The sequence below is a fragment of the Leucoraja erinacea genome, chromosome 6 (genome assembly GCF_028641065.1).
Source record: "Leucoraja erinacea ecotype New England chromosome 6, Leri_hhj_1, whole genome shotgun sequence".
NCBI lineage: Eukaryota > Metazoa > Chordata > Chondrichthyes > Rajiformes > Rajidae > Leucoraja > Leucoraja erinaceus.
Window position 1 is genome coordinate 53974932 of NC_073382.1, and position 21011 is coordinate 53995942.

General features: G+C 41.6%; 1 protein-coding gene across 1 annotated transcript in view; it reads right to left on the reverse strand.

Annotated features, from left to right (window-relative positions):
* LOC129698145 (cytoplasmic dynein 2 heavy chain 1) overlaps positions 1–21011 on the reverse strand; it is a 395765-nt gene that overhangs the window by 132697 nt on the left and 242057 nt on the right. The window contains 3 exon segments of the mRNA XM_055637055.1: positions 3305–3377; positions 3622–3753; positions 16344–16421. Of these exon segments, the coding sequence (XP_055493030.1) occupies positions 3305–3377; positions 3622–3753; positions 16344–16421 (283 nt within the window).

Genomic DNA, 21011 nt, shown 5'->3' on the forward strand with positions numbered 1-21011 from the left:
GCACACGGATATAAGAATCTGAAAATGTCCAACTCCTAAGGGCATGTAGCCCCGCTAGGGTGACATGAGTGCGAGACGTGATTCAATGCTGCGGTCACATTTACAAATTCAGGAATTCATTCAACACACTGCATTTCATACAGACATTTATTCTGCAAGAAAAAACTACATTGAAGACTCAAACACGTGACCGAGGAACTGCCGGGATCAAGGCGCAAACTCGCGACCTTGCGGATATGAGCCGAGCACTCTACCACTGAGCCAGCTATTAAAATCTACGCAAAAAAAATTCCATTCCGAAGACTCACAAATTCCGAATTACGAAAAGTATCTGGTCCCAAGGCTGTCGGATAAAAGGTTGTGCACCTGTACTGTCTCCCACATATGTTTACGAAGTGAAGAAATCTCGGAAACATGCATCTAGTTTTTTTATGAATCTCAGATAAAATAAACATTTTGTGTAGTAGCATCTCTCCATTAGCATCAACAGTTGAGCCACTGCTATTTACATGGGGAAAGTCACTGCCCATGTGACTAGGAAGGGTTGTAGTGTTCTAAATGAGATGTAACTAATGTATTATGGAAATTCTGCTAGCTATTTGCTTGAGCTTCTCAGATAGGTTTCTGTCAGTGTAACCAAACAATTTCCTGAACAGGTAATTTCTCTTCCATGCTACGTAGATGGTTTAACTTACATTAAATGAACAACCTAATTTAAACCTGCAGCATTTCCAATAATCAAAGTAACTACAAATGATGAAGGCACTATAAACATTCATTACTCAGACTATCAGCTGATCTAAAATAAAGTAAATACCTCAAAGAATATGTCACCCAAATTACACTTCAAGCTGCAATTGGAATACCCTAATGACTTAACGCATAGTTTTTTATGTGTAGAGACCTCTGCACCATACACAATGTTTCATGCATGAAATTGATGTAATATAGTAAACGTTTAATAATCCAAGAATCTCAATCGGTTGGCATCTGCCTCACCAAGTAATGTTTGCTGAGCTGCTTTTCAATTCCCCAGGTTTGAGTTCTCAAGCTCCCTTTCAGCTTGCCAGTGATCTGCTCCCCACACTCCCTTCCAGATTGATGGGATCTCAGTTTGCATGCTCCCTTTAAAACTTACCAGGTTCATTCACTGAGAAATTTATTCAAATGCCATGTCACATCTAAAAAATGTGAATTGAAAAATGGAGGCAATAACAGGAATAATATTCAACAGCCCTGAAAATCTCCGGTCCAGTATCACCAAGACCTGTGGGTATCGGATCACCTGAGTTTTATAGTAATTATGCACGGCAAGTTAACTCACACATCACTATGCTCGATATGCACTGCTTTACTCAAAGCTCTATATCGCCTGAGCTTGTTCATGAAATCTACTTCTTAGTTTTTCTCACAACTATAAAGAGTTGTTGTCTCTTTGATATTAAGATGACAGGGCAACGAGTGTACTTAATTTCACAATTCGCAAGTTACAATTAAAAATGAATTTATGGAAATTTTTCCCCTGAATAATTTTTTAATTGTTGTCTATAAACAGATTTTGTACTACATAAATCAATAAACAATAACTATGTAAACCACTCAAATATAATGGAATGAATTGTATTTGCAGTACTCTTAAGTTGTAATCCAATCATTTTTTGAAAATTGCTTTCATCTTTGATGTCAATGTTTTCTGGCTTATGAAGGTAGCTGTCAGATCTTTGATGATGAATGGCATTATAAGGGTGTTACAGTGACAGGGATTGGAATGGAAGAGGAACAGGCAAGTGTGAGATTATTTTGTGTTGCAGCCATTATTCATTGATAGTACTGAATAACGTATTGTTTCCTTTTTCCCTCAGCTGTGATTCATCTTCATTGTCCAGAAACGAAGCATCCACAGAATTATGTGATCTGGTACCCTGAAAGAACATTTTCACTGACCTTTACAAGAAGTGATCTGGAGACCCAGTGCAATACTTCGGAATGGTTAGAATTTGCTAAATGATTCTTCCTGTGCTGGCAAAGGTGCCTATTTATTTGCTGACTTCATACCTACAGAGATTTAATGAGACGTAGCCCAGCCCATCACACAGACCTGGCTTTCCACCATTGACTCCATCTATACTTTATGCTGTCTTGGAAAAGTAGCCAATATAATCAAAGTCCCAGTCTAGTCTTTCTTTCTTCTTCCTGCTACCTGTTTGGCAGAAGGTACAGAAGCTTGAAAACATGCACCACCCGATGTATTAGTCGGATTTTAAATTAACACTTGACCTTCGCTTGGATCCTAAAACCTAGTGTTACTTATGTGGGATTTACGCAATCTCCCTGTGATCACGTGGGTCTCCTTTGTCCACCGCATCTAGGTGTTCTCCCAGTTCCCTGCCATGAAGTCTACTTGTGGTACATTTGATCAGTTTGTTTAATAATCCCATCTTTACTGCCTCCAGGTTTGCCAGTAATTGTGTCAGTACTTGTGTCAAAGGAGCACTTGTATGTATGTCTTTCTTTACCATCATCTGAGCCATCGATAAATACAAAATGGAGGACAGGTCCCAACCCTGGCCATTCCTTCTTCTCCCCACTCCAATCATGCAGAAAATACGAAAGCTTGAAAGCGCGTACCACCCAGACTCAGAAACACCTTTTACACCCTCTGTTATCAGACTTCTGAACAGTCTCTCCATAAACTAGAATACTGTCCAATACACCTCTTCCATATTGCGGGCATTGGACAACTCTGGAACAGATGCACTAGAATGGTGAGAACTACATTCCATACTCTGTATTTTCCCTTTTCCTCTACTTATTGTACTTGAGTTTAGCTTAATTGTATTTATATACAGTGTTATCTGATTTGATTGGATGCCATGCAAATCAATGTTTTTCAATGTACTTCGGTACTTATGACAATAATTGATCTAAACCTAACGTTGCAAAAATGCAACCAAATGCTTCTCAAGGTAAATATGCACTCTTTGCACAATTATAGCTTTCTAGGACCTGAACCATTGCAAGGTTGTATCCTTTATATAATCAATCCAGGTAAATTAGTCAAGGTAGGAGCCTCATGGGTATCTTCCCAAATAATGTACCAGTCTGTTTAAGAAACCAAGGCAAGGAAACTACAAAACAATCAACACCTTGATAACAGTATTATCCAGAATACGTGGGAAAAATAAGAAAAAAAACTGTGGTCTTAACATTTAAATAAATAAAATACATAACATTCAAACCAAAAGACTCTATAAAATAGTGAAACTCTCACTGCCAAATATTGTAAAAATAATATTATGCTTACCAAGGGCTCTGGATGCAAAAAGAGCCATTGCACTTTGTAGTCTGTCTGGTCTTATTGCTTGAACAACAAGTACCTTTGAAGAAAACAAGTAGTTGATAATGTACCAGAGTTTTAAGAGAAAGCTACATGGTGTCAACAAAACTCACAGAAACTTCTAACTATAACAAAAATATTTCAGCCTTGTTCAAAGCTATGACTTCTCTTATTGTTTGGATCAAGCAAAGTTTCTATAATCCTATAAAACTTCCCTTGGATTAAAACAAAAAAATCTATTTTTTCAGTTCTGCCATTTGTCATTAAATAATGTGACAACATACCTGTTGAAAAAGAGTGATTCTTCGAGCAATAGATGCCGGGACATCTTGTTCACAAGTTGAACTTTGTGAGAAATTAAGCCAAAGGTCTAGATCTTCTAAACAGAGTGTCTGATACAAAGATGGGAAGGTAGTCTAAAAAAGGAATAGATGATTTATAAAATTATTTTTCCATTAACCCAGGAAAGTACATTTGCTTAAATTGTTCAGATCTCTCAGAATTAAAATTCTTCATGGGAATTAAATTTCCTATCACTCTGTGGCAAACATTTGTAAATTATAAAATGATATGCGACAGCTTTCAACTTGGAATTAACAGCTCATGAAATTAAATGATATCTATAAGCACCAATCTCAAATCCAAAGCTTGGTAGGAGATCCCTTTCACTGAATGTCTCCATATTAAAATACGCACTTGCAATTGATGACTGATTGCCAGGATCCTGAAGAGGGAAACAAATTATAGTTCTACCATGCTGAACCTTTCCCTCAATATGAAGGGATTTCTGACAGTCAGAAAGAAAACCTTAAGCTTAGGATAAAATAAATATAGATTCAGAGCTACCAATATCCTAAGACCTAGAGTACTACTTCATAAACAGCTATAGTCCCAGGTGACGAGAAAATTATTCATTTGAGCTTTCTGACAACTTGCAGCATTCAAATGTGTAACAATCTCACGGACACAAAACCCATTGAAATTTGGAATGACGAAGGGTGTTGTCAATAGCTACTAACAGAAATGTCAAAAGGGAGAGCCCAATGGAAGGCTACAAACCTGAAAAATCTATACCTGTACTCACATCAAACCTGTACTCACTCTATACTCATGACTGCATAGCCGGTCATAGTGCGAACTCCATCATCAAGTTCGCTGACGACAACACTGTTGTGGGACGTATCACTGATGGGGATGAGTCAGAGTACAGAAGAGAGATCGGCGACTGTCCATATGGTGCCAGCACAATAACCTGGCCCTCAACACCAGCAAAACCAAGGAACTGATTGTGAAATTTGGAAGGAGTAGGATGGGGACCCACAGTCCCGTTTATATCAACGGGTCGATGGTTGAAAGGGTCAAGAGCTTCAAATTCCTGGGCATGCACATCTCTGAAGATCTTTCCTGGTCTGAGAACACTAATGCAATCATCAAGAAAGCTCATCAGCGCCTCTAATTCCTGAGAAGATTACAGAGAGTCGGTTTGTCAAGGAGGACTCTCTCTAACTTCTACAGGTGCACAGTAGAGAGCATGCTGACCGGTTGCATTGTGGCTTGGTTCGGCAACTTGAGCGCCCTGGAGAAGAAGAGACTACAAAAAGCAGTAAACACTGCCCAGTCCATCATCGGCTCTGACCTTCCTTCCATCGAGGGGATTTATCGCAGTCGCTGCCTCAAAAAGGCTGGCAGTATCATCAAAGACCCACATCATCCTGGCCACACATTCATCTCCCTGCTACCTTCAGTTAAAAGGTACAGGAGCCTGAAGACTGCAATGACCAGTTTCAGGAATAGCTACTTCCCCACAGCCATCAGGCTATTAAACCTGGCTCGGACAAAACTCTGAACATTAATAACCCATTATTTGTTATTTGCACTTTATCAGTTTATTTATTCATGTGTTTTGTAGTCAATGCCTATTATGTTCTGTTGTGCTGAAGCAAAGCAAGAATTTCATTGTCCTATCAGGGACACATGACAATAAACTCTCTTGAACTTGAACTTGAAAATTAACGGTTTATTTTTCAATAAATCCTTTATAGGAAGTTATTTCCAGCATTTGGATGCTTCAACAGGAAGGTTTTTTTATATTGATTATTTGACATTTAATCTGACAAAATCACTTCATGTGGTGTAATTTATGGAATGTAAATTAAATGACTCAATATGTTTGAAATGGAATTTACATGTTTGCCCAGAATTTTCACGGTGGCGTCACTTCTATAAAGCCTTGAAAATGGCTTTGTACAAAACTCTAGTTATCCTCCTGGTCTGAAATCCCTGTAGCTTTCAAGCACCATATCAACAGAACCTTATAAGGCCCATCTGTTGTGATTTCATGAGCCTGGTTGGGTGGCCATTCATCTAAAATAATTCGCAGTGACAGGACACTTGGAAGCAATGTTAATGAGCTTTTAAACAATACATTGAATAAATAAATATTAGAACATACATATATCATTAAAGAAATACCTGGAACACATTTTTTAAATGTTTCCTTTTTTATTCAAATAAAGTAAAGTAAGCATAGAGTTTTAGGGCATTTCGTATCCAAATGGATCTTTAAATCCACCTCCGATTCAGTGATTTCAGCTTGGTGGGGCAGGGGAGGGTACAACTAGTGCAGATTATGAGTTATGTTGGATTACTGTCAACAATTCTTAAATGTCTGCATTCAGTCACAGATGCATGAAAATCCAAAAGATGGTGGTGGTTTTATAGAATAATGATGAGAAACATAAGGAGTTTTGCAACTATTACTATTGCAAAATTCAGCCAATACAATTGCAAAATTATGAGGGGCATAGATAGACAGTCAGAACCTTTTTTCCTGGATGGAAATGTCCAAAACTAGAGAGCATAGAAACATAGAAAATAGGTGCAGGAGGCCATTCGGCCCTTTGAGCCAGCACCGCCATTCATTGTGATCATGGCTGATCATCCCCTTTCAATAACCCATACCTGCCTTCTCCCCATATCCCTTGACTCCACTAGCCCCTAGAGCTCTATCTAACTCTCTCTTAAATCCATCCAGTGATTTGGCCTCCAATGCCCTCTGTGGCAGGGAATTCCATAAATTCACAACTATGGATGAAAAAGTTTTTTCTCAACTCAGTCTTAAATTACCTCCCCTTTATTCTAAGACTGTGGCCATAGCTACAGTATAAGAAGAGTTTAATGGAAATGTGCAGGACAAGTTTTTACACAGAGAGTGGTGGGAGGCTGGAAAGTATTACCAGGGGAGGCAGATGCAATAGCGACATTTAAGAGGTGTTTAGAATGACATGTGGTAATACAGGTAATAGAGGGATATGGATTATGTACAGGTACATGGCATCAAGGTTCGGCTCAAGCATTTTAGGCCTGTACCTGTGCTATACTGTTCTATGTTCTATGTAACCCCAGTTTCTAACCTATACCTGCATCTGAAATATCTAATCCCAGGAAACATTTTGCTACATCAGTTTTTAGCGACTGAAGCAAAGTCAAGTCAAGTCAAGTCACATTTATAAAACAACTCTCGTTGGCCAACGTGCTTTACATTTGTTATAAGAATAGCACAACAAAACAAACTACATACATATATACATGTAGCCCTCACTCAGACGTCAGGAAAGGCTTGGGAGTATAGATAAGTCTTTAGTCTCGACTTAAAAGAGTCGATGGAGGGGGCAGTTCTGATGGGAAGGGGGATGCTGTTCCACAGTCTAGGGGCTGCAACCGCAAAGGCGCGGTCGCCCCTGAGCTTATGCCTAGACCGCGGGATATTCAGCAGCCCCAAGTCGGCCGATCTGAGGGGCCTGGAGGTGGAGTGGTGGGTGAGAAGACTTTTTATGTAGGTGGGGGCAAGCCCATTGAGGGCTTTGTAGACATGGAGGAGGATCTTGAAGTTTATACGGAACCGCACAGGGAGCCAGTGGAGAGAGGCCAGGATCGGGGTGATGTGGTCCCTTTTTCGGGTGCCCGTCAGGAGTCTCGCTGCGGCGTTTTGGACCAGTTGCAGGCGGGACAGGGAAGATTGGCTGATGCCAGTGTAAAGGGAGTTGCAGTAATCTAGGCGGGAGGAGATGAATGTGTGATCGGTGTTAGATCGGACAAGTTATAGACAAACCAACATAATTTTATTTTACAGATTTCCCATTTACATCCTTGCTTTTGGAGTCAACATCTCTATTTACAAATCGCAAGATGGAAGGTTAATCAGCAGAATTTAACTGCCCTGATTGTTACATGGAATGAGAATTCACTTAAGGCTTCAGTACCCAGTGCTTAATGTGAATAGGTAGCTTGCAGCTAGAATGGGTAAACAACCACCAGCTCGTGACCAGGTAGAACTTCAAGGTTGTTACCATATAGGAAAAGATGAAAATGTAAAAATGCCCAAGGGACAGACGATGCTTTTCCTTCTGGCTGAGAACAAGACTGCCTCACATGTGTTAGCAATTTATGTGCCATTGTGACGATCAACTGCTATAAGTTATGAATATTTAGTAAATCGCTCACCTCTAAAGAAATCAACTGCATAACCCACAGTCTATTACACAGGGGACCAAAAGAGCTGAGACATACAATATGTAGTTATTCAAAGACTTTTCACAGACCACATCTAGAATTTTCTACAAATAATTCTGCATGCATGAGATAAACTCTTATCTCACCAGGGACTAATTTACTGTTGTGTTGTGTCTTTTTTTTTAATTTTTTCTAAAATGTAAATACTGGTTCTGTTCTATTCTGTTCTGTTGTTTTTCTGTTTTTTGCACAATCCGCAGGCATTGCCACTTTCAATTCACAGCACATCTTGTACGTGTATGTGACAAATAAAGTTGACTTGACGACGCCGGTGAAATAAATTGTGTGACACAATCCTTAAAGGAATGGCAACGTTAGAGTAACAATTACTGTTTACAACTAATATTACATTTACAACAACTAGATTTGCTTTGTTAAGTGAGAACAGAACCAAGACCAACTGGGCTTGCATCTACGATAAACTTTATAACTTTACCTGGGTATTTAGTTGTACACCTAGTGTTTAAGTTCTTTTTAATTTAATTTAAAATTTTGCTCCATTCCTGATTTAGCTACCTTGTTGATTCTTTAGTTGGATAGAATAAGGTAACGAACAATGTAGCTAAATCAAGATCAATTGGCTAAACACATTAAGCAAACAGTAATAATAATAATAATAATAATCTTTATTTATATAGCACTTTTCAACAAAACCAGTATTTGAACCAAAGTGTTTTACAGAGATTGATTAAATTAATTGAACAGATCAAATGTCAATAAATCCATACAAAACAAAAAAGAGAAAAAAAGAAAAAAGACACAGAACAGTACACTATAGAAATCAACATGAAACGTCCCCCCACAGCAGAATTCACTGTGAGGGAAGACACTCTATCGTTCTCCCCCTAAAGGTCGGGGTTTATAACTCCTCAGCCAACTCGATGTACCCTCTGGGTATTCATCGGCGTTGTAACATTCTTCAGTGAAGCGGCCGCTTCCTTGAAGACTGCAATGTCCAAAGTTCTCAGGCCGCACCGGCCGGACCTCTGACACTGGCGAATTCGGAAAACCAGGCCCCGCGGTGTTTTTGTGCCATTCTCTGCATCAGCGATGTAGCGGCGTTCCCACCCCGGAGCTTACCCGAAGGCGACCCGGTAAGATCGCCCGCTCCGTTTAGTGTTGGTGGATACCGAAGCTAAGGTAGGAAATCGTCGAACAATGTAGCTACCAGCTCGATGGTAGGCGCACAGAGAGGACGATCAATTGGTTCTAAACACATCTCCGACCAGGTAGGAGGGATTAAAACAGTTTCCCCCCTGCCCCCCCACCACATGAAGACTTCCATTAAAATTTCCCACGGACAGGACTAAAAATAAAAATAAAAAAGGGAGAAAGGACGGACTGCAGGAGGAGCAGCCATACACAACGGCGCATCACCCCCGCAGTCCGCGATCTTAGTAAACTGCATGCACATTGTTGCGGTCTGTACCATGACCAAACGCTTGAACTCACAAGGCAAACAGCAATGCTGACTACAGACCACCTCTTGCACTACCATGGACTAACTGTGGTCTTGTACTAAAGTCCTGTCTTGTTATTTTGTTGTAGTCTTTTTCCAAGTCAAGTCAAGTCAAGTTTATTTGTCACATACACATACGAGATGTGCAGTGAAATGAAAGTGGCAGTGCTCGCGGACTTTTGTGCAAAAGACAAACAACAAAACAACCAAACAAATTATAAACACAATCATAACACACATATTCTTTTACATAATAAATAATGAAAGGAAAAACGTTCAGTAGAGTTAGTCCCTGGTGAGATAGGCGTTTACAGTCCGAATTGCCTCTGGGAAGAAACTCCTTCTCAACCTCTCCGTTCTCGCCGCATGGCAACGGAGGCGTTTGCCTGACCGTAGCAGCTGGAACAGTCCGTTGCAGGGGTGGAAGGGGTCTCCCATGATTTTATTTGCTCTGGAGTTGCACCTCCTGTTGTATAGTTCCTGCAAGGGGGCGAGTGAAGTTCCCATAGTGCATTCGGCCGAACGCACTACTCGCTGCAGAACCTTCTTGTCCTTGGCAGAGCAATTCCCAAACCAGATGGTAATGTTCCCGGACAAGATGCTTTCCACCGCCGCTGTGTAGAAGCACTGGAGGATCCTCGGAGACACTCTGAATTTCCTCAATTGCCCGAGGTGGTAAAGGCGCTGCCTTGCCTTACTCACGAGTGCTGAGGCGTGTGATGCCCATGTCATATCCTCGGAGATGTGGACTCCCATATTTAATATTTAAAACAGTTCACCCTATCCACAGGATCCCCATTTATCCTCAATGGAGTGTACGTCCTCGGATGATGTGCCCTCCTAAAGTCCATGATCAGCTCCTTCGTTTTTTTGATGTTCAAGAGGAGGCTGTTATCCTGGCACCAGAGTGCTAGATCAGCCACCTCCTCCCGGTAGGCCTTCTCGTCGTTGTCTGAGATCAGGCCCACCACCACAGTGTCATCAGCAAACTTAATTATTGAGTTGGAGCTGAACCTAGCCACACAGTCATGTGTGTACAGGGAGTACAATAGGGGGCTGAGGGCGCAACCCTGGGGCGATCCTGTGCTCAGGGTGAGGGACTTCGATGTATTCCCTCCCATCTTGACTACCTGGGGCCTGGCGGTGAGAAAGTCCAGGACCCAGGCACACAGGGAGGTGTTGAGCCCCAATTCCATTAGCTTCCCGGCCAGTCTGGTGGGGACTATCGTGTTGAAGGCTGAACTGCAGTCTATGAACAGCATCCTCACGTAGCCCCCCTTCTGGCTGTCCAGATGGGAGAGAGCGGTGTGCAAGACCTGGGAGACCGCATTGTCCGTGGACCTGTTCGGACGATATGCGAACTGCAACGGGTCCATGTTCCGAGGGAGGAAGGCGCAGATGTGATTCTTCACCAGCCTCTCAAAGCATTTCATGGCTACCGAGGTAAGACATTTTATTGTCTTGTATCTAATTTATGTAAGTTTAGATAAGAGATAGGAGCAGAATTAGGCCATTCGGCCCATCAAGTCTACTCCACCATTCAATCATGGCTGATCTATCTCTCTCTCCTAACCCCATTCTCCTGCCTTCTGCCCATAACCTCTGACACTCGTACTAATCAAGAATCTATCTATCTCTGCCTTAAACATATCTACTGGCTTTGCTTCCACAGCCTTCTATGGCAAAGAATTCCACAGATTCACAACCTCAGACTAAAGAAATTCCTCCTCATCTCCTTTCTAATAGAACGTCTAATTCTGAGGCTATGACCTCTAGTTCTAGACTCTCCCATTAGTGGAAACATTCTCTCCACATTCCAAGTCTTTCTCTTTTCTGTACGTTTCAATGAGGTCCCCCCTCATTCTTCTAAACTCCAGCGAGTATAAGCCCAGTGCCGTCAAACGCACATCATATGTTAACCTACTCATTCCTGTAAACCTTCTCTGGACCCTCTCCAGAGCCAGCACATCCTTCCTCAAATATTGTGCCCAAAATTTCTCACAATATTCCAAATGCGGCTTGACCAGTGGCCTATATTTATGCTGAGTCGATGTGCCTGCAATGTTGCTGCAATGAAGATCTTAATTTTATCCATACCTCAGCATGATCGTCCACATGACAATAAACTTGACTTGACTTAATTGTTGTGTAGGAAGGAACCGCAGATGCTGGTTTATACCTAAGATACCTAAGACACAATACTGGAGTCGCTCAGTGGGTCAGGCAGCATCTCAGGAGAAAAGGAATAGGCGATGTTTTAGGTCGGAACCCTTCATCAAATTGAATAGCGTCTGAAGAAGGGTTTTGACCCAAAACGTCACCTAATCCTTTTCTCCAGTGATGCTGCCTGACCCACTGAGTTACTCCAGCATTTTGAGTCAGATTATATGACTTATTTGAGTATATTAAATTGATTGTTACCGTGCGGTTGCCCTCATTATACAGTCAGGACACAATTTGCATTAGATATTTTTCAAATTCAAACATCAGTAAAACAATCTGTGAATCTGGAATGTACATTATTTGAACATAGCCACTACATAGATGACCTCCACAATGTCAAAATTCATAAGAGTATTATAATTACTTTACATATCATGTCATAGTGGATTTGAATGTCATTTGCAATGACAACATACCCGGACTGTCAATGCTTTAATACCATCACTGTATCTCTAAACTAAACTAAATTAAATATCACTATCTATTCTAACTCAGCAAGGAAATAGATAGTGATATTTAGTTTATTTTAGTTTAGAGATACAGTGTGGAAACATGCCCTTTGGCCCACCGAATCCGCATCCACCAGCAAACCTTGCACACTTAACACTATCCTATACACTAGGGACAATTTACACTTATACCAAAGCCAATTAACCTACAAACCTGTATGTCTTTCAATTGTGAGAGGAAACTGGAGATCCTGGAGAAAACCCATGCAGGTCACCGGAGAATGTACAAACTCCTTTCAGACAGCATGCACAGTCAGGATTGAGCCCGGGTCTCTGGCGCTGTAAGGCAGCAACTCTACTGCTGCGCCAGCATGCCATCCCATGATTGGTGAGAGTTTACTGATGTACAGGGTCTTGGTGAGAACTTTTCACACAGAGAGTGGTGAATCTCTGGAACTCTCTGCCACAGAGGGTAGTCAAGGCCAGTTCATTGGCTATATTTAAGAGGGAGTTAGATGTGGCCCTTGTGGCTAAGGGGATCGGAGGGTATGGAGAGAAGGCAGGTACGGGATACTGAGTTGGATGATCAGCCATGATCATATTGAATGGCGGTGCAGGCTCGAAGGGCCGAATGGCCTACTCCTGCACCTAATTTCTATGTTTCTATGTCTATGTGGACCAATACATTGGTATCAACCCATACATTTATTCGGCAATGCATGCATTGCAGGGCTTTGCTTTAATGCATCCAAACTAACAAGGGCAGCACCATTCTGCGCATCAACAAATGAATTAAGGATCATCCAATGCAGCAGTAACTATATCAAATAATGCCAAAGGGAGAAGGACTAGAAACAATCATGCATCATGGTCAAGATGGATGTTACTCCCTGCTCGCACCTATTTCTCTCCTCCCCCTCCCCTTTCACCTAGAATGTATATTCTTTCCTCTAGCTTCACTATTCAGAACTCTTCAATCCTTTTGTTTCACATCTTCTGTCTTTTCATTTCAGGCCTTTGGTCAACCATCTATCGACCATAACCCCTCCCTACCCATATCAACCTATTACCTGAAGAAGGGTCTCGACACGAAGCATCACCCATTCCTTCGCTCCAGAGATGCTGCCTGTCCTGCTGAGTTACTTGAGGTTTTGTGCCTATCTTCAACCTATTGAAGAAGGGTCCCAGCCCGATATATCGCCTACACATGTTCCCAAGACACTGCCTGACCTGCTGAGTTACTCCAGCACTTTGTGTCTTTTATTTACTCCTGACAGTTTAATCAGCTCTTCTCAAGAAGTGGAAATATGATACATAACATTCAAATATATACAAAGACTTGTGAGAGGAAAAGGGATGGCGGCAAAAGTTTGCAAAATCATAGGTTGCTTTTTTGGAAAGAAAGATGATGAAAGTGGTTTTGAAAGGGAGGACAAAAGGAATGTATGTTGATTGTCGCCAGTTTAATGCAAACAGGGTTGATACAGCAGGAAATGGACATCATAATTAAGATGAAATGGAAAGATCATGAAAATAGAAAGTATTGAAATTCAGGAGTGAGAATGAGTGAAGAATGATGTGATGAACAAATGGTCTTAATCTTGATGACCTTGATGATGATTTTGGCTGATGCATTTAAGTGTAGTTACATTATACCACAAATGGACATAAATGCAATAAGCAAAGTATGACTTTTTCCGACACATTAACAAAACAAGCGCTTTCTAAACTATTCAGACCAATAATGTGGTTTCCTGGAAATAATGACATTGAAAATAATCTGCTGGGTATAATAAAAATAAAATGGATTCCACCAGGACCAATCTAAACATGAAACAGGTCTTCAATACAAACGCATCACCAAGCATGCTTAAGAAAGTAGAAATAAAGCAGTAAGAAAGCGGCAGGTCGGACAGCATATTGGAACTACTCAAGTTTCTCTGCTGAATGTTTAATGATCAAGTTCAACAATGTTAACACAAACTGTTTTCGTGAAAAATAAACTTAAGCTACTTACATTATTGCACAGTGAAACACACTGTTCTGGATTAACACAGCAGGTCAGGCAATATCTGGTGAAGGAATGGATGTGATGGATCCCAACCAGAAATGCCGCCTATCCATTCCCTCCAAAAATGCTACCTGACTCACTGAATTACTCCAGCAATTGGTCTTTTGCTCAATCTTCCAGCATCTGCACTTCCTTGCATCTCCATTCCAAACTCTGTCACTAATCCCTTTGCAATGGTAGCTTAAAAAATAAATTCATTGAAAATATAGGTTCTAAGAGCACGTTAGGGATTTTTCTTGGGTGTGCTTCATTACTGAGATAGGCTTTAGCAATGTTTTGGCCATAAGCAAAAAGCTAGTAATATTCTATTAACTGTGACTTTATCGAGGATGCTTTGATTGTGTAAAGCTACCAATTTATTAAGCTGCAGCCCTGAATGTATGCTCTGCATTATTTAAAACTGTGAATATAACTCAACAAAGCATGATGGGACAAGACCAAGCTAAGTTATTCAAAGAGCCACGAGCAGGAGACCTAATAGTTCAACACTGACTTATGAAGATGTCAAGGTTATGTCAAGAGAACACAAAATGCTGGAGTAACTCGGTGGTTTAGTCAGCATCTCTGGAGAGCATGGACAAGTGATGTTTCGGGTCGGGACCCTTCTTCAGATTGTCGGGTCAGTTGATGTTTCATGTTGGGTCCCTTCTTCAGACTCTTCTCCATAGCCCAGTCTAAAGAAGGGTCCGATCCAAAATGTCAATTGCCCATGTTCTCCAAAGATGCTGCCTGATCGGCTGAGTTACTCCAGACCTTTGTGTCCTTTTTGAGTCAACCATCCTCAGCAGCCCCTTGTCTCTGTAGTTATCCCAAGAATATTCAGATAAGTACGGCATTAGGTTGTAACTGGTTACTGCCTTTAAAATTGGAAGATAAGAATGAAGGAAGATGCAAATTGTAAGTCGCAGGATAGCCAAAATGTGGCAGCCTGTGGCCACTGCAGAGAATAGTGCCCTGACCGATGTGGGGGCCTGTCCGCTGGCACTACCTATACATAACCACATCGCAGTTTATCAGCTTTATCACTGCCTTTGTCTCAACTGTACTTAAAAACGGATATACCTAAAAATCTGAGAAACACTCAGCGGAGAGTCTCCCTGCATGCTTATGCCAATCAAACACCCGTTATATAGGGAATTCTGATCTATGAGATGATTTATTGATAACGGGAAGCAAATCCTGCACATTTGTAAAGGCTTTCTACAAAGCATAGGCAGTTTCCGAGATTATCTCCTGCCTGCAAATGTTAAAGCAAGAGAGGAGGGTAAGGATAGCTTCTGTGTTGCTAACAACAGCCATTTTTTCTTGCGCTGGATGAAGTACAACATAAATGCCTATGTCAGAGTGTACCATGTTGCACCAACCTTTAGTGAAACAATGACGTATAGATATAATTTTTATTTTTTGTTGTTTTATGTAAATCATGGTCACAAATATGGCAGGTTTCTTTCAAAAACTGCAGCTATGGCAGCCTTGAAACAATAAGCACATTTCCTCAATAGAATTAGAAAGATACTGATCAGAAGCAGAATCAAACCAGGATCAGAATGACAGTGAAATTCCTCTCATCTCCCTGGTTGAAGCACTACTGCCAGTTGCTAAATCAACCAACTCAGCACAGATTCAGGGTTAAATGTTTTATTTGCAAAGCTCATCTATTCCATGGCTAAATCTACTGAATCATCAAGAAGAATTTGCTTACTTGTCAGAAATATAAATAAATTTGCTCTTGTAAGATGCAACTAATGTTGAATACCTTAGAATAATAATTAGTTGGCCACCTGCGACAGCCCAAGGTCAATCTAACCTTTGAATGCTCCATCATAAGTGGTGTTAAATTGCTTATACTGGGCTGAATGTTACAGCCAATAAAACTAAATTAAAAACAGAGAAATGCGAGGAAATTTAAACCTTGCATAAAAAACTTTGCATAATTTGAGATTGAATTACATATTTTAAAATTCACAAAAAACATCGAAATGTTTGAAAGCCACAAAGAAACACTCGAGAATGTTAATGTTTTTATGTAAAACCCATCTTAATTTAATTAATTCAATGATTAGGTAAAGGGGCAAATTTCGGCAAAATGGTGTGATTACAGGGATGTCTATTAAAATTTGTTTTCTAATTACAACATGAGTTTAAGACAAGCATTGAAGGCTCAGGATTGCGACTTCACATAAAACCATGCAAGTGAAATCTGATTCCTCCAAATGTAATTTTAAGATGTACCTTTAAGAGTGTAACGGCTGCAACCCGCTCTTGATCAATCCAAGATGGAATTGATTCACGTTTGGATTTTTGACTATCCTAAAATAAAGAAAAATCAAATGTCAAAGTCTTACAAGAAAATTAAAATCAAGGAACAATTGTAGAAATCGAGAGCACTGATGGAGGCTAATCAACCCATTGTGCTTTTGTTATCTTATAAAAACGGCAATCAAGTACATTCCCATAATAGTTTTTGTCTGCACCCTGTGATTGTTTCACCCCAAAGTACTGGCCAGTCCATAAGATTATTTATGGAATCACCTTCCACCATCTTTTCTGGGAGGGGGGTTCAAATGAATGAAACGTCTCAGACATCTCCAGATGATGGGAATGTGGGGAAGATAAGATGGGTTAAAGATAACATGAGATGCTTTATGGTTGATGCTGACCTAGTGGGTCAAAGGGCCTGTTTCTGTGCTGTAATGCTCAATGACTCCATCTGTTTCTACCATAAAGATTGAACTGCTCGCTCTTGGGGGGGGGAGGGGGGGGGGAATTCCTATTCTATCAAAACCTTTCATCAAGAAAATCCCTAATAGGTCACAGCTTATCATTTTCTCTTCAGGTGGGCTAGGTCATACCAGACAGTGCACCAGGGGGCTAAGGACATCAGTGACCAAATTACCAGTCAGCTCCCCTCCGTACCCACCTATAATCTCTTACCCAGGCTGGTTGGAGAAGGTCTATCTCAATGACCCTGCTTGACCAGGGATCAGCTGAGGATGTTTCTGGATTGGCTGCAGCCTTTAACAAGAGGCAAGGTTGGGGCAGATCTTTACCTCCAGTCAAACGATTTTATGAGAGACTTTTGTATGAGAGTTATAAATACCTCATCTGAGACATTTAAAAGTTATTGCAAGTGGTGTTAAAATTTGAAAACAAAACAACCAAAAATAAATTAAATTAAAACTTTTAAGATTCTAAAATTATTAAAGTCATGGGAGATAATAATGTACTTTCCCGAGTCTACTAGGATCCCTGGTGAAAAGAATGGGCTTTCCGTTCCTGCAGCAGGTCAGATTGCAATTATGTCCCATCGCTGGAGGGCTGAATGTTAATGTCCCACCTGCAGTCCTTGTGAATGAACTTTAGAGGAGTAATGCCAATCTCACCAGCATGTATGTATTTAAATAAAAGCAGGACCATAGATTTTCTGTGCCATTTAGTCTTGTATAAAAATCGAAAATACAAATGTTACCAAATACCTATAATATATTAAGAACCTTGCCTGCAAGCACTCGGGTCAAAAAAACATTGTTTCTTATCAATTTCAATGGCTGCATTCAATCATTTGTAATGTTTTCACACAGTCATTAAAATATCTTGCCAATGGTAGCTTTGTAATGCCTGATTTCCATTTTCTACCTCAACCTCTCCCTTAATATTAGCTTTTGAAAATTGTTCACTTTTTGCCTGCCAAGGACTTGTTTGACCTTTTCTACAATTTCAGCAATCTCCTATCCATGCTAATACATTACTCATAATCTCTTGAGTCTTTATTTTTTTTCGTCCTATTGTAATGGAATGAAGAGTCACTCACAACATCTGTTCTCAGGTCAAGCAGAAGCTCATTTATTTCAAATCAACCTTCCGGCTGCAGGAAGGAGAGGACCTGTTCATCTTGAGGTGAGGCCCACACTCTCATTGATGGTACAAAGCTTGACATTTTTATACATAATCGGAGTCATTGTATAATATCTTCATCCAATGTACAAGCATTCTCTTATCGTCACAGATCCAATCAAGATCAGCTTGTGATCAGTTGTTTCTCATATCACCAGCACTGTGTAAGCCCCCCATGCCTGCAACTTCCACCTCCTCCAGGTCCTGAGGGGTCTTTTCTGGGGGCGAAGAAATGCTCCGATCAGACTAAGGTAAGAACTGACTATCTCTGGCTATCGCAGCTCTCACATTCTTTCCAGGGACCCTGGTGGTCTCAGTTACACCCTTACATCACTTAATGTCGAGGGGTCAATTCTGACCATATCCCTTCCTCAAGTGCAGACTATAAGCCAGCTTTGTCTCAATCCATCCATCTCAAATTTAGTAGAGGATTCAATTTCCTATTATTGTTCACCCTCAAGTTCTAACTTGATTAGCTATGCAGCAAACACATACCTTTTCTTTCACACATAGAACAGTAGAGCACAGTAACAGTCTCTTTGTCCCACAATGTCTGTGCCAAACATTATGCCATATTTCTTCTCTCCAAAGATGCTGCCTGTCCCATTGAGTTACTCCAGCTTTTTGGGTCTATCTTCATGCTAAATTAACTAATCTGCTCTGTCTGCATGTTCTCCATGTACCTTCGAGATTCCCTGCATATTCAAGTGCCGATCTAAAAATCGCTTAAATGCCACTATTGTATCCGCCATAAATCTTGGCAGCACGTTCCAGGCAAACACCACACTCTGTTTAAAAAAAACATCCCACACATCTCCTTTAAACTTTCCCACTCTCATCTTAAAGCTGCCCTCCAGTATTTGATATTTATCATCCGGGTGAAGAGAAGAGACCCTGGAGAGAGCCTCATCGATAGTCGAAGAGGGGAACCCCTGTTCCCTAAAGAATTAGGACACCTCCAATGCCCTGGTCTGGAACACCTCATTCCGCAGATGCGGCACAGACGGAGGAATTGGGAGTAGGGGATAGAGTCCTTACAGGAAGCAGGGTGGGAAGAAGTGTAGTCCAGATAGCCATGGGAGTCAGTGGGTTTGTAGTAGTCCCACCACTGACCACATCTTCCTATCTCCTCCCCTTTCTGCTTTCCACAGAGACCATTCCCTTTGTAACTCCCTGGTCAATTTGTCCCTTCCCACCCAAACCACCCCCTCACCGGGTACTTTCCCTTGCAACCGCAGGAAATGCTACACTTGCCGCTTTACCTCCTCCCTCGACTCCTTGGATGAAGGACCCAAGCAGTCTTTCCAGGTGAGGCAGAGGCTCACCTGCACCTCCTCCAACCCCATCAACTGCATCCGCTGTTCCAGGTATCAACTTCTCTACATCGGTGAGACCATGCGCAGGCTTGGCAATCGCTTCGCCCAACATTGCTCAGTTCACAATAACCAACCTGACCTCCCGGTGGCTCAGCACTTCAACTACACCTCCCATTCTGAATCCGACCTTTCTGTCCTGGGTCTCCTCCATGGCCAGAATGAGGCCCTGCGCAAATTGGAGGAACAAAACCATGGCTATCTAAACTACACTTCTTCCCACCCTGCTTCCTATAAGGACTCTATACCCTACTCCCAATTCCTCCATGTATGCCGCATCTGCACCCAGGATGAGGTGTTCCAAACCAGAGCATTGGAGATGTCCTAATTCTTTAGGGAACGGGGGTTCCCCTCTTCGACTATCACCAGGGTCTCTTCTATACCTGGTAACTCTGCTCTCACTCCCCATCCCCCCCTTGTAACAAGGGCAGGGTCCCCCTTGTCCTCACCGTCCAGCCTACCAGACGTCACATACAACAGATAATCCTCTGACAGAGTGTGCAGGAGGTGCAGAGGTTCACCTGCACCTCCTCTAACCTCATCTATTGCATCCGCTGCTATAGGTGTCAGCTGCTCTACATCGGTGAGACCAAGGGTAGGCTTGGCGATCGCTTCGCCCAACATTAGACAATAGAAAATAGGTGCAGGAGTAAGCCATTCGGCCCTTCGAGCCTGCACCGCCATTCAATATGATCATGGCTGATCATCCAACTCAGTATCCTGTACCTGCCTTCTCTCCATACCCCCTGATCCCTTTAGCCACAAGGGCTACATCTAACTCCCTCTTAAATATAGCCAATGAACTGGCCTCAACTACTTTCTGTGGCAGAGAATTCCACAGATTCACCACTCTCTGTGTGAAAAAAGTTTTCCTCATCTCGGTCCTAAAAGATTTCCCCCTTATCCTTAAACTGTGACCACTTGTTCTGGACTTCCCCAACATCGGGAACAATCTTCCTGCATCTAGCCTGTCCAACCCCCTAAGAATTTTGTAAGTTTCTATAAGATCCCCCCTCAATCTTCTAAATTCTAGCGAGTACAAACCGAGTCTATCCAGTCTTTCTTCATATGAAAGTTCTGACATCCCAGGAATCAGTCTAGTGAACCTTCTCTGTATGGCAAGAATGTATTTCCTCAGATTAGGAGACCAAAACTGTACGCAATACTCCAGGTGTGGTCTCACCAAGACCCTGTACAACTGCAGTAGAACCTCCATGCTCCTATACTCAAATCCTTTTGCTATCTTTGACCTTTAAGAGCTCTATCTAGCTCTCTCTTGAAAGTATCCAGAGAACCGGCCTCCACCAGCCTCTGAGGCAGAGAATTCCACTGACTCACAACTGTGAGAAAAAATGTTTACTCGTCTCCGTCCTAAATGGCTTACCCCTTATTCTTAAACTGTGGCCCCTGGTTCAGGACTCCAGCAACATCGGGAACATGTTTCTAGCATATCCAAACCCTTAACAATCTTATATGTTTCAAAAAGATACCCTCTCATCCTTCTAAACTCCAGAGTGTACAAGCCCAGCTGCTCCATTCTCTCAGCATATGACAGTCTCGCCATCCCGGGAATTAACCTTGTAAACCTACACTGCACTTCCTCAATAGGAAGAATGTCCTTCCTCAAATTAAG